General features: G+C 46.2%; 1 protein-coding gene across 1 annotated transcript; it reads right to left on the bottom strand.

Annotated features, from left to right (window-relative positions):
* Nucleotides 1–12,187: 12,187 nt before the first annotated feature.
* Nucleotides 12,188–15,040, bottom strand: LOC144121401 (uncharacterized). Its single transcript, XM_077654595.1, has 3 exons — nucleotides 15,015–15,040; nucleotides 12,485–13,022; nucleotides 12,188–12,311 (listed from the first exon to the last, which is right to left on the bottom strand). Coding segments are annotated over exons 1-3 (543 nt in total). The 5' UTR covers nucleotides 15,018–15,040; the 3' UTR covers nucleotides 12,188–12,309.
* Between the last annotated feature and the right edge of the window lie 9,685 nt (nucleotides 15,041–24,725).

The following is a 24,725-nucleotide window of genomic DNA, read 5'->3' as shown; positions in this document are numbered from 1 at the left end:
AATGCACCCTCCTGCATTTCTACCGTAACGTGTAAGGATGTGGTTTATTATCAATATCATAAATTGCGCCTTGGTGAATATCGGGGTAGTTGTTGACTAGCAGCCCATGAGGTGCTATTTCTCATCACTCTGGTATTGACGTGATCTTTTGCCAAACAACGCTCACCGGAAACCTGGCCTTCGACGGATGTTCTATTAAAATAGGCAGCGCAAATCCACTAGTTACAAAAACGCTCGTTGATGCACCAACGAAGTTGTGCTTCTAGTTTGTGTAACCAATACCGCGTTTACGAATGGAGGCAATGGTCATTGTAAATGAAGAAGACAGGTGATTTTTGCTTTTTACTATGTGGACTATTGGAGAGTGCCTATGAGTTGTCGCATGCAGTTCTCTACAATTCGAGCTTCCTCGGTGGCGGTCTCTTCAATTTGAGAATACACAGTCGCAGCATCTTTGATATATAAACGCCTATGTCGGCGGCAAGAAGGGATCATGAAGTTAGTCGTCCATAAAAACGAATATGCGAGAAAACATATAATGTTCCTTGCGGAAAGGAGTTGGTGACGTGAGTTTGTTTCTGTGCATAACAACAAGAATTGTTATTGAAATCTAAGGTTCGACGAAATCTCGTCTGGTCGGGTGAATACATTGGCGAAAGTAATGAAGCGCCGACCAAAAGGTGTTGTCAAGATGGAAGGACGTTTCGACTTCCACACGGAAGTCTTGTTCACTGATGGAAAAATTTCGCACACAAAGCTTAAGTACGTTGTGCTAATCGTCGCAGGCATCTAACGTACGAGGGCGGTAGATTGCCGGTGTTACGGTTGAGCGTCTGATCTGTTGTCTGGATAAACCGAGACTCCAGATATTGGCGTGACATCCAGTTTTTCTCACGGCCGATAATTGCCGCTTCTTCCCAAGCGATATCATGCTTCGTGTTTTCAACGTGTTCAACCAGTGCGTTGGAACAAGCCTTCTTTTTCTTGACATCATTCTTGTGCTCATTCAGCCGTCTTTCCAAGTTTCCGCTTTCACCTATGTAGGAGTGATCGCAGTCTGAGCAGGGGATATTATAAATTACTCCGGGAAACTTTTCCTTTTTTAGCTTGTCCTTTACGGACACCAACTCGTGACGAAGCTTGCACGCAGGCACGTGAGATATATGCACATCGTAGGTGCGAAAAATGCGGGCCAATGACTCGCTCACGCCTGGCACATAGGGTATTGCAGCTCGGGCACGGCAAGGTAGGCGAACGGGCTGAGCTGGTCTCGTTGTCTGCTGTATTACAGCGTTCACGAAGTGCTGTGGGTAGCCACAATTGTTGAGCTCGCGTCGCACTTGGCATATGTCAGAGGCTTTTTCTTCGGGTTTCGAGCATATTCTTTCCGCACGACGGACGAGGGTAGAAACGACGGAGCGCTTATGGCACGTAGGATGGACTGAATTAAAGTGAAGGTATTGGCCTGTGTGCGTGTCCTTTCTGTACACCTTGAATGATAGGCGGTCATCACGTCGCTCCACCATGACGTCCAGAAAAGGAAGACGGCCAGAAATCTCCTCCTTGACGGTAAACTGGATGGAATCTTCCATGCTGTTCAAATGGTTCGTGAAAGCAGCCAAGGCATTCTTTTTGATTATGCAAAAGCAGTCATCAATGTACCGCAGGAAGACCTTCGGGCGCGGCTCGAACGAAGCCAAAGCGCGGCTTTCCAGTGCTTCCATTGTGAGGTTTGCGGTTGTGACCAAGATAGATGCTCCCATGGCAGTGCCATGAACCTGCTTGTAGACAGTGCCCCGAAAGATGAAGTACGTGTTCTTCAAGCAAAACTGCAGAAGCTTCAACAGGTCCGATGGATCGATGGGTGTCCTAGCACTCAGTCCGTCGTCGTCTCGAAGCGCTGAACGGCATACCTCCACCGCCAGATCCACGGGGACGCTGGTAAACAGTGATCTGACGTCAAATGACACCATTATCTCGTCGCTGTCAATCGTGATTTCGCGTATTTTTTCAGTAAAATCTAAGGAGTTGCGTACGAAAGTCGGTCTCTTGCCAACGAGTGGCGAAAAAAAAATTTGTGCAAGTAGCCTGAAAGCCGGTACAAGGGAGAGCGGGTAAAATCCACTATTGGTCGCATTCGAACGCCTGGCTTGTGGATCTTCGGGAGGCCATATAAAGCAGGGGCAGATCCATTGTGGCAGAGGAGCGTGAAGTATAACGACCTGTGCTGTGGTGGAACAAACTGGAAGACGTCTGTCAAAAGCCTTTGCAACTCTCGCTCTACCTTGAGTGTAGGGTCCCGCTTGAGTCGCATGTACGTGCCATCATCCTCCAGAAGCTTCGTCATTTTCTCAACGTAGTCGCTGTGGTTTAGGATGACGGTGGCGTTGCCCTTGTCAGCAGGTAGGATTACGATATCCGTATTGCTCCGCAGGCTCCTGGCTGCATCACGCTCCTGAGCAAGGAGTGGGGTGGGGTGCCGATGTGGCAGCTTGGCGAGTATGCTGATCGCACGGGTACGAGCTTCTTCTCGGCGATTGTTTTCCACACGTCCCACAGCCTGTTCCACGGCACAGATGATTTTTCTTGCGTCCGGAGCCGCTCTCGTATTGAAGTTCAAACCAAGCTCCAGAACGGCGAGCTCTGTTCGAGTAGGCCTATACGAAGACAGATTGTGGACGGTGGGGGTAGGTCTGTTGGCCGGACTCCCTTTACGGCCAGGTAGCAGTCTGATTAGCTTCTCTTTGTGTGTGCGCCCACGCTGACCAGACTGTAGACTAGCTACGAAGTTCGCGTGCAACTGGATGCTGACGAACTCGTTCGGACACTGGTGTTCCGAACGTTCAGTGTTACAAACGTGTTCAGTGAACAAGACTTCCGTGTGGAAGTCGAAACATCCTTCCATCTTGACAACACCTTTTGGTCGGCGCTTCATTATTTTCGCCAATGTGTTCACCCGACCAGACGAGATTTCGTCGAACCTTAGATTTCATCATGCTACGACGGTCGTATGGTCAGAAGTTCATCACTCAAGTGCGCCAGTTCGTTTCGCTAACCGTCCGGCTTTCTGCGTTCAAGGCTCATCTAGAATTCAACCTCATATGCAAAGCCAGGAACCTAACCCCGCGGTCCCTCCGCTTGCTACGACCGGTCGATACGCCCTTCGGTCATAGCGTGGTGTCAAGAGCAGAACGACAGTTGCTTCAAGCCAGAATCCTGGAGTGCAAGGACTCAATAAGGCACCTTCAGAACCAAGCCTTTTTTGCCCGTCGCCGCCTTGAACACCAGTGTCCGAACGAGTTCGTCAGCATCCAGTTGCACGCGAACTTCATAGCTAGTCTACAGTCTGGTCAGCGTGGGCGCACACACAAAGAGAAGCTAATCAGACTGCTACCTGGCCGTAAAGGGAGTCCGGCCAACAGACCTACCCCCACCGTCCACAATCTGTCTTCGTATAGGCCTACTTGAACAGAGCTCGCCGTTCTGGAGCTTGGTTTGAACTTCAATACGAGAGCGGCTCCGGACGCAAGAAAAATCATCTGTGCCGTGGAACAGGCTGTGGGACGTCTGGAAAACAATCGCCGAGAAGAAGCTCGTACCCGTGCGATCAGCATACTCGCCAAGCTGCCACATCGGCACCCCACCCCACTCCTTGCTCAGGAGCGTGATGCAGTCAGGAGCCTGCGGAGCAATACGGATATCGTAATCCTACCTGCTGACAAGGGCAACGCCACCGTCATCCTAAACCACAGCGACTACGTTGAGAAAATGACGAAGCTTCTGGAGGATGATGGCACGTACATGCGACTCAAGCGGGACCCTACACTCAAGGTAGAGCGAGAGTTGCAAAGGCTTTTGACAGACGTCTTCCAGTTTGTTCCACCACAGCACAGGTCGTTATACTTCACGCTTCTCTGCCACAATGGATCTGCCCCTGCTTTATATGGCCTCCCGAAGATCCACAAGCCAGGCGTTCGAATGCGACCAATAGTGGATTTTACCCGCTCTCCCTTGTACCGGCTTTCAGGCTACTTGCACAAATGTTTTTTTCGCCACTCGTTGGCAAGAGACCGACTTTCGTAGGCAACTCCTTTGATTTTACTGAAAAAATACGCGAAATCACGATTGACAGCGACGAGATAATGGTGTCATTTGACGTCAGATCACTGTTTACCAGCGTCCCCGTGGATCTGGCGGTGGAGGTATGCCGTTCAACGCTTCGAGACGACGACGGACTGAGTGCTAGGACACCCGTCGATCCATCGAACCTGTTGAAGCTTCTGCAGTTTTGCTTGAAGAACACGTACTTCATCTTTCGGGGCACTGTCTACAAGCAGGTTCATGGCACTGCCATGGGAGCATCTATCTCGGTCACAACCGCAAACCTCACAATGGAAGCACTGGAAAGCCGCGCTTTGGCTTCGTTCGAGCCGCGCCCGAAGGTCTTCCTGCGGTACATTGATGACTGCTTTTGCATAATCAAAAAGAATGCCTTGGCTGCTTTCACGAACCATTTGAACAGCATGGAAGATTCCATCCAGTTTACCGTCGAGGAGGAGATTTCTGACCGTCTTCCTTTTCTGGACGTCATGGTGGAGCGACGTGATGACCGCCTATCATTCAAGGTGTACAGAAAGGACACGCACACAGGCCAATACCTTCACTTTAATTCAGTCCATCCTACGTGTCATAAGCGCTCCGTCGTTTCTACCCTCGTCTGTCGTGCGGAAAGAATATGCTCGAAACCCGAAGAAAAAGCCTCTGACATATGCCAAGTGCGACGCGAGCTCAACAATTGTGGCTACCCACAGCACTTCGTGAACGCTGTAATACAGCAGACAACGAGACCAGCTCAGCCCGTTCGCCTACCTTGCCGTGCCCGAGCTGCAATACCCTATGTGCCAGGCGTGAGCGAGTCATTGGCCCGCATTTTTCGCACCTACGATGTGCATATAGCTCACGTGCCTGCGTGCAAGCTTCGTCACGAGTTGGTGTCCGTAAAGGACAAGCTAAAAAAGGAAAAGTTTCCCGGAGTAATTTATAAAATCCCCTGCTCAGACTGCGATCACTCCTACATAGGTGAAAGCGGAAACTTGGAAAGACGGCTGAATGAGCACAAGAATGATGTTAAGAAAGAGAAGGCTTGTTCCAACGCACTGGCTGAACACGTTGAAAACACGAAGCATGATATCGCTTGGGAAGAAGCGGCAATTATCGGCCGTGAGAAAAACTGGATGTCACGCCAATATCTGGAGTCTCGGTTTATCCAGACAACAGATCAGACGCTCCACCGTAACACCGGCAATCTACCGCCCTCGTACGTTAGATGCCTGCGACGATTAGCACAACGTACTTGAGCTTTGTGTGCGAAATTTTTCCATCAGTGAACAAGACTTCCGTGTGGAAGTCGAAACGTCCTTCCATCTTGACAACACCTTTTGGTCGGCGCTTCATTATTTTCGCCAAGAATTGTTATTGAATGAAAACAAACACCTACGTGAAGTGGGTTCTGTCGCTCATCATTGTGGTAAAACCTAAAGCGCCATTTCTAGGACATCGCAACCCATGGCAGCGGTCTAGACACTGATTTAATTTTCAGCGGTGGTGCTTGAGCCTTACAATAATCATTTCCTTCTCAAACGTTGATCGCGCCAACATTGACTTTGTCGCTAGTTTACGTCCTTCAATGTCACCTTCCTCGTCATCAACCAGCAGCTGCTGCTCGCCGGCTGAATGAAGGTCTTCTGCTCAGCTTCTCTGAAACACTCTCGGAGCCTCGCGAGGAGCAGACCGTCGGAGTCGAAAGCCTCAGACGGCAAAACCCGAAAGAGCGCCAAAGGTTTGCTATTGTGGCCCCACTGACTGCAATACCCAGTTAATGTGGACAAAAGCATTTTTGAAAGGGAAACCATTTATGAGCGCCATTTTTTTCATATAATGTAAGATTTCACTAGGACAATCAACATATCTTCAGATGAACAGACGGCAGTCTTGAATTTTTTCTATTAACGTTTTTGCTTTGTTCAAAAGCGCTCTCGTTTGGTTTTCTGGGGGAGGACTAACTGTTCGATGCGACCGATGGAAACACTTTAAACTTGCTACATATCAGGATAGTGGAGCTTTACCTTCAATATTACCGTAAAAACCTTACAATTTTTCAATTTTCGAAATTTTTGTTAGAAATTGCTGGACATGATTTGATGGCATTCTTTGCAAACACCACAGAATGTTTACATATCGCTGCTGTTGCCACAGCAGCTCGGTCCTTGAAATTATGTTACTATAATAACCGTCAATGGTTTTGGAATCTTCAAACAAAAAGTGTTTTGAATACAGCTGTGATATTCGACTACAGGTAGAAGACGCTGAGGCTAGAAAACTCTTCGACTGCGATAGAATGTGCAGCCAGCGTTCTCCGCTAGGAGAATTTTTCGTCCTTCCAACACGCATCTGAACCTCCAGGGAGACCCTGTGAAGATACTGGATGTCATTGAATCCTTCATTTCTCATAAAAGAAGATAATATACTGTCTGAAAATCGTTCTAAAGCACCAATGTCGCTTTCATTTCCCTATTACATTGAGCACTCGTTAGTTTTGATGGTAATCCTCTCGTTACTGCGCTTTTTCGCACAGCAGGTGCTAAAGCTAGCGTTGAAGTAGTGCCGACCTTGTAAAACGAACTCGTTTCATAAGTACTATATATAAGACATAGTACACAATCAGCCAGATCGGCCTTATGTTACTCTTGAGAGGAGGTTCTGGTAGAGTTAACGATGCTTGCAATTTAGCTCTCGATTTAGCCATTTGAAATGCGAATTGAAACACTGTGAGCCATGCTCGGGTGTAGATGAAGTTGCCCACATCCTGAAGGAGGGGACAGGAATACTAGATTGGTAGCATGTTTTCGTAAACAAATAATAAAAAGAGCATACCAGTGAAAATGCCTCTTCGGAGACAACTTCTTTCGCGCGGACATTTCTAAACCTCCGAAACAGGGATGTATCCACGCTTTCACATTGTTTACGGTTGTGGTTTATGGGGGTTGGACGTCCCAAAGTGGATAAGGCTATGAGGGACGCCGTAGTGGAGGTCTCCGGATAATTTCGACCACCTGGAGTTCTTGAACGTGCCTTGACATCGCACAGTACACGGGCCTCTAGCATTTCGCCTCAATCGAAATGCAGCTGCCGAGGCCAGCATCGAAGGCGCGTCTTCCAGGTCAAAAGCTGAGCACCATATGGCGCATATGGTCCCGCTGTGCTGGGGTAAGTAGTGAGAATATGCTTCCCCCTAAGAGTCGACCTTGAACTGCAATGCATTCCGTTCGGCCTAAATATATGCCCCCCTCGGCTTTGTTCTGTTATGTGGGCGGAACCCTAATCTTCGTGGCGCTCCGCCGGTCGGCAACGGCGAAGTCGCTCTTATGTCCACGCTCTTCGCAAAAGATGACAGCGGACTTATCGCATCGCAGTTAAGTGAGCGCAGGTGAATTAACCCTGTTTTGTGTGCAAGATTGTGTTACAGCTAGGCTGCGGAAACCTAGACCGAATTGTATGAGATGTGATTTTTAATAAATATTCGAACCATATTGGAACACACCTATCACACTTTCTTATTTATTCATTTTTACCGCAAGAGCCTTTTAGGGTATTAGATAGGGGGAGGGGGAAGTTGTATACATTAGAAGGAATATTTAAAGGAAGAATAATTTGCATACATTCCAAAACAATACAATAAAGTCGAGGGTATGACGTTGGGAAGAGAAATTAAGGAGAAACATTTTAATGTTTACTTATAACAATGGACGATTAAAGTAGTAAGGAATATTGCACAATGTTTCGAGTTGGTACGTAAAATAGAAAACTCGTCATTTCATATGTGTTGGCACCATTATTAGCAACAAAAAAGACGAAATTTTTGTATCTGTGCTCCTCGAAGTTCTTTCGTTAATATTTCTTTCAAGGATATTTTTAGTGCGGGCATGCAGCCATAGCAGTTTGTCAGACATGACCACCGAGCAAATAGCAGAGCCAAGTCTGCCGATAAGAACACGTGACTGAAGATTCATTGGGAGGGAGGTTACGGATTTCCTATAGATGGCTTTGTGAGCTAATCAGAGGACTTGGCAGAAGTTGAATACAGTGAGGGCCAAACGTCGCTGAAGCTCAACTAATAAAATAGCCAAACGTGGGAGGATACACTTAAGCTCCGCATTAAGGGTATGTTGTCATACTGTAGCGGGTTAATTCCCATATCAGCAGAAGGTCATTCTGTACTTTACATTCATAGATTCCTCGGAGTGATCGTACCCGTGCGAGGACATGTGCTCCCAGCGATGGACAGGTAGTGAGCGACCAATCATTAATATAACAGCCACGTGCCACGGTGGGCAGTTTGAACACTATCTGGTGAGCATGGCTGTCATGACGCCGCGACGTCACGCGACCTAGGTGGCCCACCTGTCTCCTAGGTTGTTCTCCTGAGGCCACCTGCTAGATCTATGCCCGTGATTTTTAGCCCACAACGGCGACAGCGTCGATGTCAGATATTCGGCGTAACGGGGACTTTAAGGCTATTGCTTTAAAGTATAGATGAGAGCTTCTGACTCAACTGGGCCCCCTATTAGTTTGCTTCCGAACCGCTGCAGTACAAAGAGCACAAAATTCAATTCATATCACATATGGTCTAAAGCGTAAACATATCCCTAAAAACGTTCTCTGAATTCCTGTTAGGCACAAGTTTAAAAATATCTCTTGCCAGTAAATATAAGGAGAGCCGGTAGAGAGTAGCTTAGTGGGTAACTTTTAAGCAGAGTTAAATCCGCTCTGACCAATGTAAGGTGATAGCAACGTGTTAGAGCCGAGACGAAACTAAGTTAAGAGGCACGTGAAACGAGACACGAGAAAAAAAACATGTTTTATTTTCTTGCCACGTTTCTTGTGGCGGGTCGAAATCGTGCACACTTTGCATCAGTAGAAAAATTAGACTATCAGCACTATTAACGTAGGGGAGAATGCCGGATTAACAAAAAGTTTCTCGTGATGCGTTCGGGTTAAAATAAGCACTAGAGGCATTGTTCTTCTTTCGGAAGAGGGGAGCAGTGTGAAACAAGCCACTTCACAGATTGAAAGCCCATAGTTTCAATGCTCAGATCCCAGCGTGCAGGGTAATGTAGAAACGAATCAAAATGTATCGCCAGAGTTCTTTCGCTATTCCCTCATTTATTAGCATTTCACAAATGGATGCGCAGTCAAAGGTCACTTACTTTTCAAAATGTATACCGTTCAATGTACAACGTCCCCAAGCCACAAGTGATCGATAGGGGGCGCTTTAGTGTAGAGTTGTGGATTATCGTTAACATCGGCTCTCAGCTCTAAGCACTTGGACTTATAGGGCAATTCTCTCCTGAAACTCAACCGTTGGGCTCCTGACTACATCACGGGACCTTGCGATCAGCAGCCCAATGCTGGATATTGGCACTCAGGAACTTGGACACATTGCGATGAGTAATTTGTTACAGCGTTTGACGCACCGTTGGCTTTTACCATCAGTTTCTTGTACAAATGGACGCTACAGTCTTGTGCCATTTTCGCACCAAGACGTATGCAGCTGCCTGAAAAACCCTAGCGCATCAGCGAGGGTTGCGTTGTAAAAACGAAATCCTTAAGGATTAATCTAGCATTTACGAAGAGTTCAAACCATTCAGTGATTGCAAAGCACCATTGTGAAACACCCTGCTAATTAAGCTCATTCAAGCTGGTATGAGATACTAATGGATATTTGCACGATTTGGGTTATAAACGTTCGCTTCCGGTATCAAAGTGAGGGCTATAGTGCTCGTACAGGAACCGAATCCCGCGCGTAAATTAGCAGACAAAGCTACTCGTATCTGATATTTTCAGTAAAAGGGTTTCATGGATTCCATCTAACCGTCAAGCTTCAATACGGGGAAGTCGAACAAAAGCTGCTTCCACTAAACGCTGTCAAATGCAATGATAACAGTGTTCACTGCTTTGAAGGTGATGATGATGATGATGATTATGTCCTCAGTCTTAATGGCACGCACCCACGGCGGGGAATTGGCCATTGTGTATTGCTGATACAAACACACATGGGTAAGGACTGGAGTAATTGTATTATTTTGTGAAGAAGACTCGAATTGTGATTAGTAAAGGTGATAAAACAGAAATGATAAAGCTTTGCATTCGCATTCTAGCATAAGTATATAACCCATGCAATTATATATCCGTGAATAAAATCGCACACTGGTTTCAAGGCATATCCCTTGGAGCTTGCCCCAAAGGAGAGGAGGATCGGAATAGATACAGGTAGCCCCAGTCGAGCGAGCGGGATATCCAACTACGTTCTACTGAGAGAAACGGACCGCCGCCAAAAGAGGAAAAAGTGATTTATTGACTCAATTTCGCCACAAGACTCGCAAAGGTTGGTCAGCAGTAACCCTGATCGACATAAATAGAGATTTAGTCGCGGTATTCTGCAGCGTAAGAGGGCCAGAGGCACGTCACATTTCCTTGAACTGCGCATCCGTGCACTCCAAGGAAATGCCAGGTGTTAAAAACCCGCTACAGCAAGGAGAGGCTCATGGCTCAAGTAGTGGAGGCGCTGGAGCCGTTGGAAGCGTGCTGCAGTCAAGAAGACAGTATTAGAGACGAACGGGACAATAGGTCCCCAAAGCGCGGTTTTAGCTAAAAAATCAGGCCTCTCATTAGGAACAATGCCACAATGCCAAGGGACCCAGTGAAAACGTACTTCTGGAATATGTGGTGGAAGAGAAAATCTAAGGGAGCGGCTCATAGGGGTATCCCTCGATTTATCGAGCGCTTTCAAGACGGAAAGGCTGTCTGAAAGTATAATAACCAGACAGATACTGCAGGGAATCCTTATTAAGGCCACGCAATATCCAGAAGCTCGGCGACAAAAATAGGGGTATAGTCCAGGGCCTTAAATGAGAAGCTCTAATCAAGAGCCATTGAGTAAATGCCAATGACTGCCTTTTCATTTTGCTGGAGGCGTCTGTACGGCAATATGGTTAGAAAAATTATGCAAATACTCCTCAATGAGCCCATGTAATACACTGGGAGGCAGATTATTAGCATTCTCTGGGAAGATGTGATCAAAAGAGTCTACAGAGTCAGCGTGGGGGTGGATAACTGGTGCTAGCGAAATTATTGCAACAGAAATTTTTGACAGCAGGGAATTAGTGAAAACAACCTGAAGAACCTTATACCAAGGCTTAAAGGTAAAAAAGAATACAGATGGGTTCGTTGTGAATATGGGGTTAGCCAATCCAGAAACAAGCTCTACAGACCTTAAAAACGTCCGCAGAGTGATAAACTGAAACCGCAAATTAAGATCAGGCATTCGCGCCTCCATGTACAGCACATCATTCGCCACTGATTTAGGCAGATCATGAATAGCAGGTTACCGATATCCCTCAGGAGAAAAGTGTACAACAGCTGTATCTTGCCGGTACTCACCGATAGGGCAGAAACATAAATGCTAACGAAAAGGGTTCAGCTTAAGTTAAGGGCAACGCAGCGAGTTATACATGAAAAAAATGATAAGTGTAAAGTTAAGAGACCGGAAGCGGGCAGAGGGGGTGAGGGAACAAACGCGTGTTAATGACATCCTAGTCAAAATCAAGAGGAAGAAATGGACTTGGGCAGGGCATGCAATGCGAAGGGAAGATAACCGCTGGTCCTTAAGGGTAGCGGAGTGAATTCAAAGAGAACGCAAGCGTAGCAAGGGGCGGCAGAGGGTTAAGTGGGCGGACGATATTAAGAATTTTGCAGGCGTTGGGTGGACGCAGCTTACAAAGGACAGCGTTAATTCGAGAGACATGGGAGTTGCCTTTGCCCTGCACTGGGTGCAGTCAGCTGCTGCTGCTGCTGATGATGATGATGATGATTTAAGTTAGCAGACAAAGCTGATTTTATCTCATTTTAATCAGTAAAAGGGTGTCCTGCGTTCCCTCTAACCGTCAAGCTTCAAAACGTGGAAGTCAAACAAACGCTGCTTCCAGTAAACGCTTTCAAATGCAATGGTACAGTGTCGACTCTCTTGATGGTGCACAATATATTGTCATGCGTTTTTTTTTTCCTTCAACCGCTGTGCTTCGAGCTTAGAATAAAGAGTTCCTATGAAAAATGACCATGAAAGTGGAAATAACCAATTACACTTTTTTATTTCTATGCACACTGGATTCCATGGTGTCCATAGGAAAAACGGCACGAACTTGTAATTTTGACTTCGATGATGGCAGTGATGAGACTGTGTACAAGGGCAGTTTCTGAAATAGATAATAAACACAAAAAGCACGGCAATATAAAATAATTAGCAAACAAGGTAAGTTCAGTAAAAAATGTAAATTAATTATCTATATTAATTTTCCTCTATTATTTCTGCGAAGCCTGGCTCTAGCCAGGATCATATCATAGAAAACAAGCTGGATTTTGGACTTACACTTCTTGCGGAGGAGAGCACCGTAGTGGAATGGAGTGCCAAGACCGTAGCCGTAGTTCAGGCCGTAGCCGAGGAGACCGTGGCCGAAGCCGTAGTGGCCGACACCATAGCCGAGGGTGCCAACACCGTAGCCGTAGACTGGGGCGGCGTGGTAGGCAGCGAGGGCTGGGGCAGCGTGGGCAACAGTGGCCACAGCTGGGGCGTGGTGGACGGTAGTGGTAGCAACAGCTGGGGCAGCATGAACGGCAGCAATAGCTGGAGCGGCGGCGTAGGTGGCGACTGGAGCAGCGTGGACGGCAGCGACAGCTGGAGCAGCGGCGTAGGTGGCCACAGCTGGAGCGACGTGGGCAACGGTGGCGACTGGGGCAGCGTGGGCAACGGTGGCCACAGCCGGGGCGGCGTGGACAGTAGCCACCGCTGGAGCGGCAGCGTAGGTGGCCACAGCAGGGGCGGCAGCCAGGCCAACTCCGTAGCCGGCAGTGCCAACGAAGCCAGCGAAGGCGCTGGTGGCTAGGGCCAGGACGATGCAGGCGCGGAGCTGGAAAGTAAGTTATATCCTATGAGTGAAACTAGTGTAGGCTTGGATAAATCGTGATCCTCATTGTAGATTTCAGCAATTTATTATTGTAATCTAAATTTCTCCTTATCTACAATTCTCGTTCGCAGAAACCGCCGTCTGCGACAGGCTGTCCCTCATAATCTTGTCTCTTGTGAAAGGCACAGTATTTTCTTTCTACACTGGATAGAGAAATGTGCGTTGTTGTCAAACTTCCAGTGACGTTTATTATATGATGCCACATTGAAAGGTAAAGGATTCCAGAGGGCACTTGCCTCCAGTTCGGAACCTCAGGATCTTTATGATCTGCTTTCCTTCACATCTCCTTCACTAGGCATAGCAGTTCTTGTAACTTAATACATTTCATTACTCGCGTCATTATACTATAGGTATTATTCTGTTCACGAACTTTAGCTACTGAGCACGACATAAGGCATGATGCGGCAGAACGAAACAATATTTTTTGAAGCAATTATACTTCAACACTATTCAAAAACAGACAAGTTTGGTCAGGAGGATATATGATTTTTTTATTTGGTTCGCAAGTGCCTGTTAATTTTGTCTCTGGAAGCCATGTAAAGTAAAAGGTCTGAGGCCAAAGTCGAAGTTCATTGACTTCGTAATAATGCAGACGTTATATCAGGTGTGAGTTGCGTGGTAGAAGAGAAGAGTGAAAGTGGGCGTTCAAAGTTCGAATTCGAGTAAGGGAAAGGGAATAGAAGGAAGCCTTTGTACAGGCGCGGCCAGAGTAATACGCAGCACACGACAGGCGACGCATCAAGAAAAAACTGCATCTAAGCGCCACCTATCAGCGACGGAAAGAAACACTCGGCTCTCCGCGTGCAGCGAGAGTACTCGCCATCGAGCCCCAATATTTGCTTCAACCCTGGCCTTATTTTTGCTCGAAAGAAGCTGAGCTGTTCCGAGCAGCTCCGCAAGGTGATGCCTTCCTCCAAGCGGGCTGAGTTTATCGTCTATGTCGTGCGACGGGCGCCAATTTGTGCTGCACTACAAAGCGCGCCGCCTTTCGTTTGCTGCAGGCATGCAGACTATATGTTAAGCAGTGATGCCGTTAGTCGTGCGGAAAAAAAGTGGGTCCGTGCCCCGGCACCTTTCTGCGCGTGCCGACACGCCTACTTCCCGACGCTCATGCTAGGTAGCGCGCATAAGCAGTTCTCCGCAGTTCAACGACCGTTCCTGTGCTCCGTATTACGTTTACCAAAATTTCAGCAAATCGACTTATCAGCGTATGGAACAAGGCCGTATTTTAGAGTTCAAAATAAAATTAGGCATTCAGAATCAAAATGTTAAGCTGTGAGTTTCCACTCGGCGTTTCTCTTGCTTTCACACACTAATTAAAGAACATTCTTAAAATCATAGACGATAATATGACCATGCTAGGCCATTTTAGCAATGTTTTTGCACTGTGCGCACGGTTGTGGGTCCACATTCTGGATAATTTTCTTCTACTCAGTAACACAAGATATATTTACGGCGTTTCTTTGGAACTACTTGAATGTTTGTGCCGCTTTTGGTGGAACTCAGGGAGCCTAAATATATCACGAGTAATCTAGCCCCGATGTAGTTTTTGAACACTACTGTGACGAAGCGGGTGCTTCATATATGTGGTCACAACGACTTGCACAATTTCCGTGCAGAGGCACAAATAATTCATTTTAGTCGCAGTGAACTGAAATTCTAGCTGTCAGTTAACATCGACTGCATGTACAGAGCCCAGCGCTAAAATTTAAGGATTTAGGTTCAAATATTCCTGACATCCACGGCTCTGACGCTTCTGTAGAAGTAGTCAAATGCAGCCATTATATATTTCGTGCCATATGAAGGTCCCAAGCTCAATCTTTCTCAATGTACGAAGCATGTCTGTACAAAAAAGCGCGAGAATTGACAGTCATGGAATTGCTTTGGATAGGGGAATAAAGCGGCGGCATTAAAGAAAAAATGGTAAGAGCTTACCATCTTGACGCTATAGCTGCTGTTGTTTCAACTGCTGGTTCCTGCGGTGGTTCGGACGACTTTTATACTGAGCCACCGGCGACCGAATTTATGCGTGCGACGTTGGCTGTTGGTGAGGAGGTGTATTGCGTAAGGATAAGAAAGGCAGGAAAGCAGGTTGAAAGAGCAGTGCAGAAGAATAGATAGTACGCGTGCCGAAGGTTAATGAAGCTCCACCCAGCAAACTTGCTAGGTGGATTTCTTTTATTTGTTTTTCGTTGTCCTCTGTTGCTAGGGGACATTTGGACGATGCCAAAATCTATTTCATCGGAAGACATCACAAGAGTTTCGGGCTTGCGCTACAGGTTGTTGCACAGAATTTTTAACAATTAGCTCTCCGAGGAGAGGCCTTTGGAGGAAGCCGAAAATGCACGTCACGAGGAGGAGCAGGCGATGGTTTGTCTTCATTCATCTTTTCATTTCTTGCTTTAGCATACGCCTAAGAGGTCAATCCTGTACGGAGCTTCAAATGTGGTGACTTTGATTGGACTCTCCTGCATTTCTTCCGTAACGTGTAAGGATGTACTTCATTATTAAATTTACAGAATATCGAGATAGTTAAAGATTGGCAGCATTTGAGGCGCTTGTTCTGCGATATTTACGTTGTATTTCACTAAACAACACTCACTGGAAACCAGGCCTTCCCCGAGTGTTCAAATAGGCAGCGCAAATGCGCTTGTTGTGAAAACGTTTGTCTATGCACCTACAAAGTTCTGCTTCTCGTTTGTGTACTCAATTCCGCGTTCAGAAAAGGAGGCAGCAGTCATTGTAAATATGAAGACGGGGGAATATTCCTTTTTACGATGTGGCCTAATGGAGAGAGCCCATGAGTTGTCGCATGCAGTGCCCTAGCAGCCGAGCTTCCAGGGTGGCGGTCTCGTCTTCTATTTTAGTATACGCAGTCGCAGCATCTTTGATATATAGACACCTATGTCTACGGCAAAAAAATGACCATGAAGTTAGTCTTTCGATGGAGCGAAATTACGAGAAAACATATAATATTCCTTGCGCAAAAGGTGTTGGTGACGAGAGTTTGTTTCCGTGAATAACAATACGGATTGTTCTTGAATGAAAACAAACTCTGACCTACGTGAACTGGATTCTGTCGCTCATCATTGTGGTCAGACCTTAAGCGCCATTTCTTGGCCTCAATGCCCATGACAGCATTAACAGCTGCCTTGACAATGATGTAATTTTCACCGTTGGTGCTCGCGCCTTGAAATAATCATCTCTTTCTAGAACTTACATCCGCCAACATTGACTTTGTCGTTAGTTTACGTCCTTCAATGTCGCCTTGATCGTCGCCATCCAGCCGCTGCTGCTCAGCGGTTCAATCAAGGTCTTCTGCTCCAGTTTCTCTAAAACACTCTCGTAGCCTTGCGAAGAGCAGATCGTCGGAGTCGAAAGCCGCAGGCGGCAAAACCCGAAAGAGCGCCAAAGGTTTGCTATTGTGGCTCCACTGACTGCAATACCCAGTTAATGTGGACAAAAGCATTTTTGAAAGAGAAACCATTTATGAGCGCCATTTTTTCAAATAATGTAACATTTCACTAGGACAATCAGCGTAGCCGTAGGTGACGCGACGGCAGTCTTGAATTTTTTCTATTAACGTTTTAGCTATGGCTAAAAGCGCTCCCCATTGGTTTTCTGTGCGAGTCTTAACTGTTCCATGCGACCAATGGAAACAGTTCAGATTTGCTACATATCAGAAGAGTGGAACATTACCTTCAATATTACTAGAAGATACTAGATGTTATTCAAGGACTCTTTTTTTATAAAATCAGTTAGTATACTCTCTCAAAATCGTTCCAAGGCAACAAGGTCGCTTTGACTTCCCTATTACAATGAGCACCCGTTAGTTTCGACGGTAATCGTCTCGTTACTGCGCTTTTTCCCACAGAAGGTGCTAAAGCTAGCGTTGAAGTTGTCCCTACGTTGTAAAACGAACTCGTTTCATACATACTATATATAAGATATGGTACACAATCAGCCGACTCGGCCTTATGCTCCTCTTGAGAGGAGGTTTTGGTAGAGTTAACGATGCTTGCTCTTTACCTCGGGATTTAGCCATTTGAAATGCGAAATGAAACATTGTGAGCCATGCTCGGGTGTAGGTGAAGTTGCCCACATCCTGAAGGAGCGGAACAGGAATACTAAGTTGGTATCATGTTTTTGTAAACAAATAATAAAAAGAGCATATGAGTGAAAATGCCTCTTCGCAGACTTCTTTCGCGCGGACATTTCTAAACCACAGAAACAGGGATGCTTCCACGTTTTCCCATTGTTTTTGGCTGTGGTTTATGGAGTTTTGACGTCCCAGAGCGGCTCAACCTATGAAGGACGCCGTAGTGGAGGTATCCGGGTAGTTCCGACCACCTGGAGTTCTTCAACGTGCCTTGACATCGCACAGTAAACGAAGCATTCCGCCTCGATCGAAATGCAACTTTCGCGGCCAGGATCGAAGCCGCGTCTTCCGGGTCAAAAGCCGACCACCATAAACACCGAGCCACCGCGGTGCTTATTTCCGATTTCCGGTAGACGCAGACGATAGTCGTTTAATGCGGAGTTGCGAAGTTGAGCCATTTCTTACAGTCCTTTAAAATCAAAGTAACAGTTGAATTGGCAGGGCTTACACTCAGTTCACTTTTAATTCCTTCTCGCACTGCTCAAACATATTGAGATGATTGTTACTGCTTGTGCTTTCAGATCTTGCGCTTAAGAACAGCGTTCCATTCCTTTATTTCGCACTTCATGCTGGCCATTTGAAGGCTGTCGATGTATAATCTACGTGAGCTTTGTGTAGAGCGCTTGCGCGGTGCACTTCCGTGCAAACAAATCCAGGTCTTGTCGCAGCCGCTAGGTACCAAGGGCAACACTTGCGCGGAAGTAGTGCCATATAGAGGAGCAAACAAAGTAGACATGAGCCGTTGCCAAGAAATCAGGGACTGTTCTGTATTTTCAGTTTTTTTACCAGGTACACACGGCTCGAGCGCTCGACACATGGTTGACGCGGACTGTCCTTTGTAACGCCCTCGCTATAACAGACAGCTTGCAAACAATTTTCAGTACATTCGGGAACAATCTCCTTAGTTGTGTTGTAAGGAGCTCAGGCTGTCCGGAAAGAGGAGGAAATAGTACACGGACTCTCTAAAAGTGCAGCTTTGTTTATTCGTGAGGTTTCGTTACATTATCCTCCTAGGCACGCCACGGGTTGTCCGCTGCTTCGGCGGCGCAGAACTCGTACCATTGGAGTTTTCGCGCCACGCTCGTTACCGGTGCACCCCCCCCCCCCCCCCCCCCCGCACGCTCCCCTCCGCCTGATAAATTGTCCTGCCACAAGCAGGCGTTCCACTTATGTGGCCGCGAAAGCCTCTCCGCACACACATTCCTACACTTTCGTTGACTTCAAAAGTGTGCCCTCAGCTTCTCCCGAACCCATCAGCCTGTCGGCAGGGGACAATTGTACCAGCCCTGTAAATTTTCTTTTCGACATCTTTATCGCTGAAACAAAACAAAACATTGGCGGTGGTTTAGCTCTGGTTAAACCTGGAGTGAAACTTGCTCAGTTCAACTGCAAGGTCAGTCTTTCGCCGCTCCGTTTCGCTGGGTGTTCCTTCTTCATTTTCGTCCCACTTGAAACGGCGCATGCGCACAGCTGTTTCAGCTCGGTTTCGCCGGCGCGCCGCGCCGCCGGCAGCAGCAGCTGTCCGCATCACCTGACGAACCACGTGACCAGCTACGGCGCCGCGCCGCCGGCAGCTGCTCCGCACCACGTGACGAACCAGGTGAGAGCGTGGCGGCGCCGCCGCGCTGATGGTTGAATGAATTATTATGAATTTTTATGGCGCAAGGGCATGTGAGGCGAAAGGGCGCCATAGCACACGGTTGTTTTTTCTATTCAAGGTGCGGTCAAAGACCAATCTCCCTAGGCATTTCTCCCTAAAGAAGAAGATCACCAGGCGGGGGAAAGCTTGCACCCATATTTTCACCGGTGGGTACACGGCGGCACTTGGGATCGAACACCGCACCACCCGCATGTGAGGCGGATGGTCAACCATTAGGTCACCGCTGCGGTTACTACGCAGAAGGCTCGAAATGCTATCGTAATGTAGCTATCGCTACAAAATACACTGCATACTGCGCATGTATAGATAGTTCTCAGAGCGTAAAAATAAAATTTAAAAAGTCATAGTTCGCAGACTATGTGCTGGAAATCACAGCATATTGAGGGCAATGCTTATATTAAGATATGCAGTTTATTGAGACCACTCATGCCATCCCTGGAGCAGTGGTGCTGCGGTTCAGCGATTCATCGCGGCCCTGCGATAGACTTTCTTTATATATAAGCAAATAATTTATATCAGCGGCTAATTAAGGAGACATATGTGTGGTCATATTTCTTCAAGGTTTTGTCCAGGGTTTAGGAATCGTCGTCCATTATGAAATACGTCACATACAAGGCAAAAGTTGAAGACTAGGGTATGCCACTGAATGTTTTTCTAGCTAAATTCATTTCAAGTCAACGTCCCACTGTCGCTTCTTAAGATATCAATATGCCAAGAGTAGATTTCAAACTATTTATCTTAGAAAGTGCACCCAGAGGTGTGCAGATTTATCAAACCGCATACGAGAGAACACGTATCACCGCGTTCGACCTTCTGGGCATCACTCGCGTGTCTGGAGAATTAATAATGCAAAGCACAAAGCTGGCTGTGCATGTTCCTTTTTCTTTTTAGTATATTGTGGAGAACGCCGTGAATGCAGACTTGATTAAAGGCATAAAAACGTGTTTAAAAGGCCATGAATTTAAGCTTAGCGCTGTAAAATGTAAAATCTCTGCAGTTGGGAGGAAAACTGTCACGCGATAGAAGCGAGAATACACGATTTGGAAACGAGTTACGAACGGGAACTAGAGAAAACGTGATTCAGGGAGCTGACCTCGATATTCTGTTCATTTTATCAGTAATGTAAGCTGCTACCGTGCTCGACCAACTTATCTATTTTTTTTGAAAACGAGTTAGAAAAATGCAGCACCGTTTGAGTGATGGGGAGTAGTCGTGATCTATGAATGCTGAGTACAGAATGACCAATTCTACATATATGTGCATTATCCCCCTAAAGCTATCGCGTCGTATCCGAAGGAGAGTTACGAACGGCAACTAGAGAAAACGTGATTCAGGGAGCTGACCTCGATATTCTATTCATTTTACCAGTGATGTAAGCTGCTACCGTACTCGACCAACTTTTCTATTTCTTTGAAAACGAGTTAGAAAAATGCAGCACCGTTTGAGTGATGGGGAGTAGTCGTGATCTATGAATGCTGAGTACAGAATGACCAATTCTACATATATGTGCATTATCCCCCTAAAGCTATCGCGTCGTATCCGAAGGAGAGTTACGAACGGCAACTAGAGAAAACGTGATTCAGGGAGCTGACCTCGATATTCTGTTCATTTTATCAGTAATGTAAGCTGCTACCGTGCTCGACCAACTTATCTATTTTTTTTGAAAACGAGTTAGAAAAATGCAGCACCGTTTGAGTGATGGGGAGTAGTCGTGATCTATGAATGCTGAGTACAGAATGACCAATTTTACATATATGTGCATTATCCCCCTAAAGCTATCGCGTCGTATCCGAAGGAAAGTTACGAACGGCAACTAGAGAAAACGTGATTCAGGGAGCTGACCTCGATATTCTATTCATTTTACCAGTGATGTAAGCTGCTACCGTACTCGACCAACTTTTCTATTTCTTTGAAAACGAGTTAGAAAAATTCAGCACCGTTTGAGTGATGCGGAGTAGCCGTGATCTATAAATGCTAAGTACAGAATGAAAAATTCTACATATATATGCATTATCCCCCTAAAGCTATCGCGTCGTATCCTAAGGCGGAGCTTATGTGTCCCTTCTAACTAAAAAATGAACACATGCTTTCGTTCATGAACTCGTAAGAACTACCTTCAACCCCTATCACTTTTTTCCATACTTCTTAAGGAGAATGCAAAACCAATAGCTTTGACAGTATTTTAGCAAAATCGAGCCCGTCACAACAGCATGGGCAGATTTTTCGGCAAAAATCTTAGGAAACAGTAATGAAAGCACGTGATTCTTTATTATCGATGCGATCGCATATATGAGATATAGTCATGTAGTTTCCGGTTTCCCACTAACAACTCTCTGATTGATCGAGAGTGGTGACGTGACTGTAACATGATTGCAACGAATCTACCGTGGCAGTTGGGAACCTGGCCTCCAGATTGTGAGCAACCAGCCCACCGTGGCAGGCGTTCGCCTAAAGTTGAGAAGTCCAACACCCAAAATTTAAAAAAAAAAACTCAAAAAGTTGGAAGTAGGTCCACTATGGAAAACGGTTTAAGGTGGATTAGTGGGGATCGATTTGTGGGTTAAGGTGGGCCAGTTAGGGATGGTTATAATCTCATATGATAATGGAATAGTAGGTACTCGTACATTCTTGAAGGCAATGGCTAATGCATACCATATCAGGGCAAAGGAACTGGTTCCATCGAGAGTTTTGGCGGGAAAAATACAAGAACACCAGACACCATAGCAGGGAACCTAAATGCTATCAGATTTCTTCTTTAAGGATGTGGTTATTAAGGACGAGAATTAAATGCCTCCGCGGAAAAGATGTGTAAGCGTTTGTCTGAGGAGCCCAAAGACTTCGGAACGGACCCGGCCTGCGGCGGTTGTATTTCCAAGCGGGTGAGATACAGAAGATCCGGTATGCTCTACAATGTCGCAATGCTTTCGAGAACTCCAGGCTGTAGACATTTATGCGGAGACCTCCATTTCTACATGTACACTCGCCCATTCGCACATGCTGCAGAAATTTACCGATTGCACCGCTGCACATAACCACCACCTCAGAACAATCCCCGCCAAGAGAATACGCCTACGGGCGCCAACTCCAGTCTAACATTTTCCTTTACGTTGCGCTTAGGACACCTTTTTTCCTGCCGTCACCCCACAAATTTTTCTCTTTCATTTGACGTCTCGCCCACTACTTATCCACTAGGGAACACCGCATTCTCACTTAGTAGTCCCCGTATTTCACGCCTTCCCGCCAAAGTGGAAGCCATTCCATCTAACGCATTCCTGGACGTCCAGGGGTCCTGGTCGTCCAGGCCATCCAGATAGGCAAAGCAGATGGGACCCTGGTCGAAGCGCTCCACTCTCTGGAGGCCTTCCTCCTACTTTAGCTTGTAATAGACGTTTTTTCTCTCGATCAATGTCTATGCTTTGTGATGGGGCCTTGAACCCCACACAATATAGAATATAGTGTTATAAATCGGCTCTAGACTGCGGGAAACGGTGTTGGGATTACGTTTTCTCGCTAATGTCGCGTTACACGCCGATTTGAAGAGGGATGCATGAACTGAACTGTTATTTAGGCATGCCTTTCTCGCAGCACGAGCTTTCACATCTGTTGCCTAGGCAATAGAAACAAATTCGAGATTGCAAAGACCATTGTATATATCTCGAAGTTTCCCGGTCGGTAGCTACTGTGAGAAAGGGCGTCTTTCAGGTTACACAACTTGCGGACCGCAGCTGCAACCGGCAAACACGTAACAAACCCCGTAAGACATTAAGCAGGAGTGCTGCTATCTGCAACTACACAATGTAGATGCCGTAAGCACTAACTATTACTGCAGGAACAGTTCACGCATTGGACTGAATGGAGATTTACAAAATATATTCTTGGTAGAGATGCGCCAGCTAGAAAATGCCAAAAATTCTAAGTTCGCTACAGAACTGCCGATTTAAAATAAACTGTTGCGCTAAATTTGACATGACACACAGAGATAAGCATAAGAACTCCTCGAGAATGTTCCTCGAGCGCTTGTTGTGTCAAAAGTTGAGAGTGGCTCTGAAGACGGAATATACAGGAAGTCTGCAGACAGTCCTGCTGTTCTTATAGAAAAGCAGATGTCATGTCTATTATTAAGACCAGCCTAGGTCGCTCGGAACACTTATTGTGCTGAGCAGTTCCTAGCGCCATAGCATCAACAATAAAAAAAATGTAACTCGTTGTATAAAATGAGCCCAGACGGAAAAAACACTACCATATAACAAATGGCCAAAGCCTCAAGTTCTGATGCCTAAGCCAAGTTTTGGGCGGAGGATGGCAATGCTGCAAACTCCTCAGGAGTTCTTGATCCAGAAGTAAGAGGTTATTATGATGAATATTTTTGGTTTATGGGGGTTTAACGTCCCAAAGAGACACAGGCTATCAGGGAGGCCGTAGTGAAAGGCTCCGCAAATTTTGAAATTTCGACCACCTGGGGTTCTTTAACGAGGACTGATATTACACATTACAGGGGCCGCTAGAATTCCGCGTCCACCGCAATTCGACCACCGCGGCCGGAATCGACCCTGCGTCTCTCGGGCTAGCAGCCGAGCGCCATAATCACTCACCTACCGCAGCGTCATAGCTGATTACCATACTTAGTAAGACCGATAATTAGCCGCTTACATACTTAGACCGATACTAGGCAGCCTTCTGACGTATACAGGATGAAGTAAGCGGTAGCGGTATTTGCGTGTCCGAGAAAACGCAACCATGTAAAGAAGGCCCCTTTACATACCAAACTCAGTCATCATATCCCACTGAGAGCTCAATGAACATTGAAAATCTACTTCGCAACTATTTTCCGAAATTCCTGTTAGTGTTTTTATTAGCTTTTTCAAATGCATACGCAGTAGAGGTTCAACTCGCCGACGTTTTCATCATCATCATCATCATGAGCATAATCTCCATAAGATATTTGGTCTCATATACAGCGTCCTGTAGCTGCGCGCTGCTGATGTGCCTGGCTGTAGTAGATGATTCTGGATTATTTTCGACAGCCTGGTACTTTTTACGTGCACTTTAATCTGAAAGGACGCAACCTATAGTCGGACAAAAATAAAAAAAAGCTGTATTTGGTAACACTGGGACAAGGTCCGCTCCGTCCTGTGGTACTCCACTGGCCTATGATAAATCAAACGGTACCAGCTTTTTAATGGTCGACTTAATATTAAACAAGTGTGACATGAACGTTCTTGAACTTGTAATTTTCTCTTCTCAGTAGCTTCTTGTTTAGATAACAAAATATTTAACAAACGACTACTTATTTCCGTGGGGGCATTCTGTGCGCTGGTCCTGAATGTGGGTGGAGCTTCACTTCTGGCTAAGGTTGTATCCGACTATAGCGTCATGTTTGCGTGAAACGAAATAAGGCTTCTGGACCACGTTATCATTCGCTAGGAAGGCACTGTAAAGTTTTTCGATAACAATATATGTTCAAGCCTGCAGGGAATAAATAACACACAGCTACACTGTTGTTACAAAAAGTGGTTCCTGATAAGGAAGAAATGTTCATAATGGTGCTGCAGGAGGTGAGCGTCGCCTACTATGCAAAGAGACCAGCAAAAACTAACTTATTTCCAGCAAAAAGAGTTTTCATTTCATATAATTGCATAACTGATAATAAATAGCAGTGACTTTACAGTCATTTGTGCTACACACAGGGAAATTTTTTTATCTCCAACAAAGTAAAATGTGGATACACTTGACTTGCCTTTAGTTTCCTTTAATGAACCTGTATTTTCCGCAATAACCTTAGTTGACTAATGGGTAGAAATGACCCAAACCGCATCAATAGCAGAAT

The sequence above is a fragment of the Amblyomma americanum genome, chromosome 2 (assembly GCF_052857255.1).
Source record: "Amblyomma americanum isolate KBUSLIRL-KWMA chromosome 2, ASM5285725v1, whole genome shotgun sequence".
In the NCBI taxonomy this organism is placed as follows: Eukaryota; Metazoa; Arthropoda; class Arachnida; order Ixodida; family Ixodidae; genus Amblyomma; species Amblyomma americanum.
This window is presented reverse-complemented; position numbering and strand designations above follow the sequence as displayed.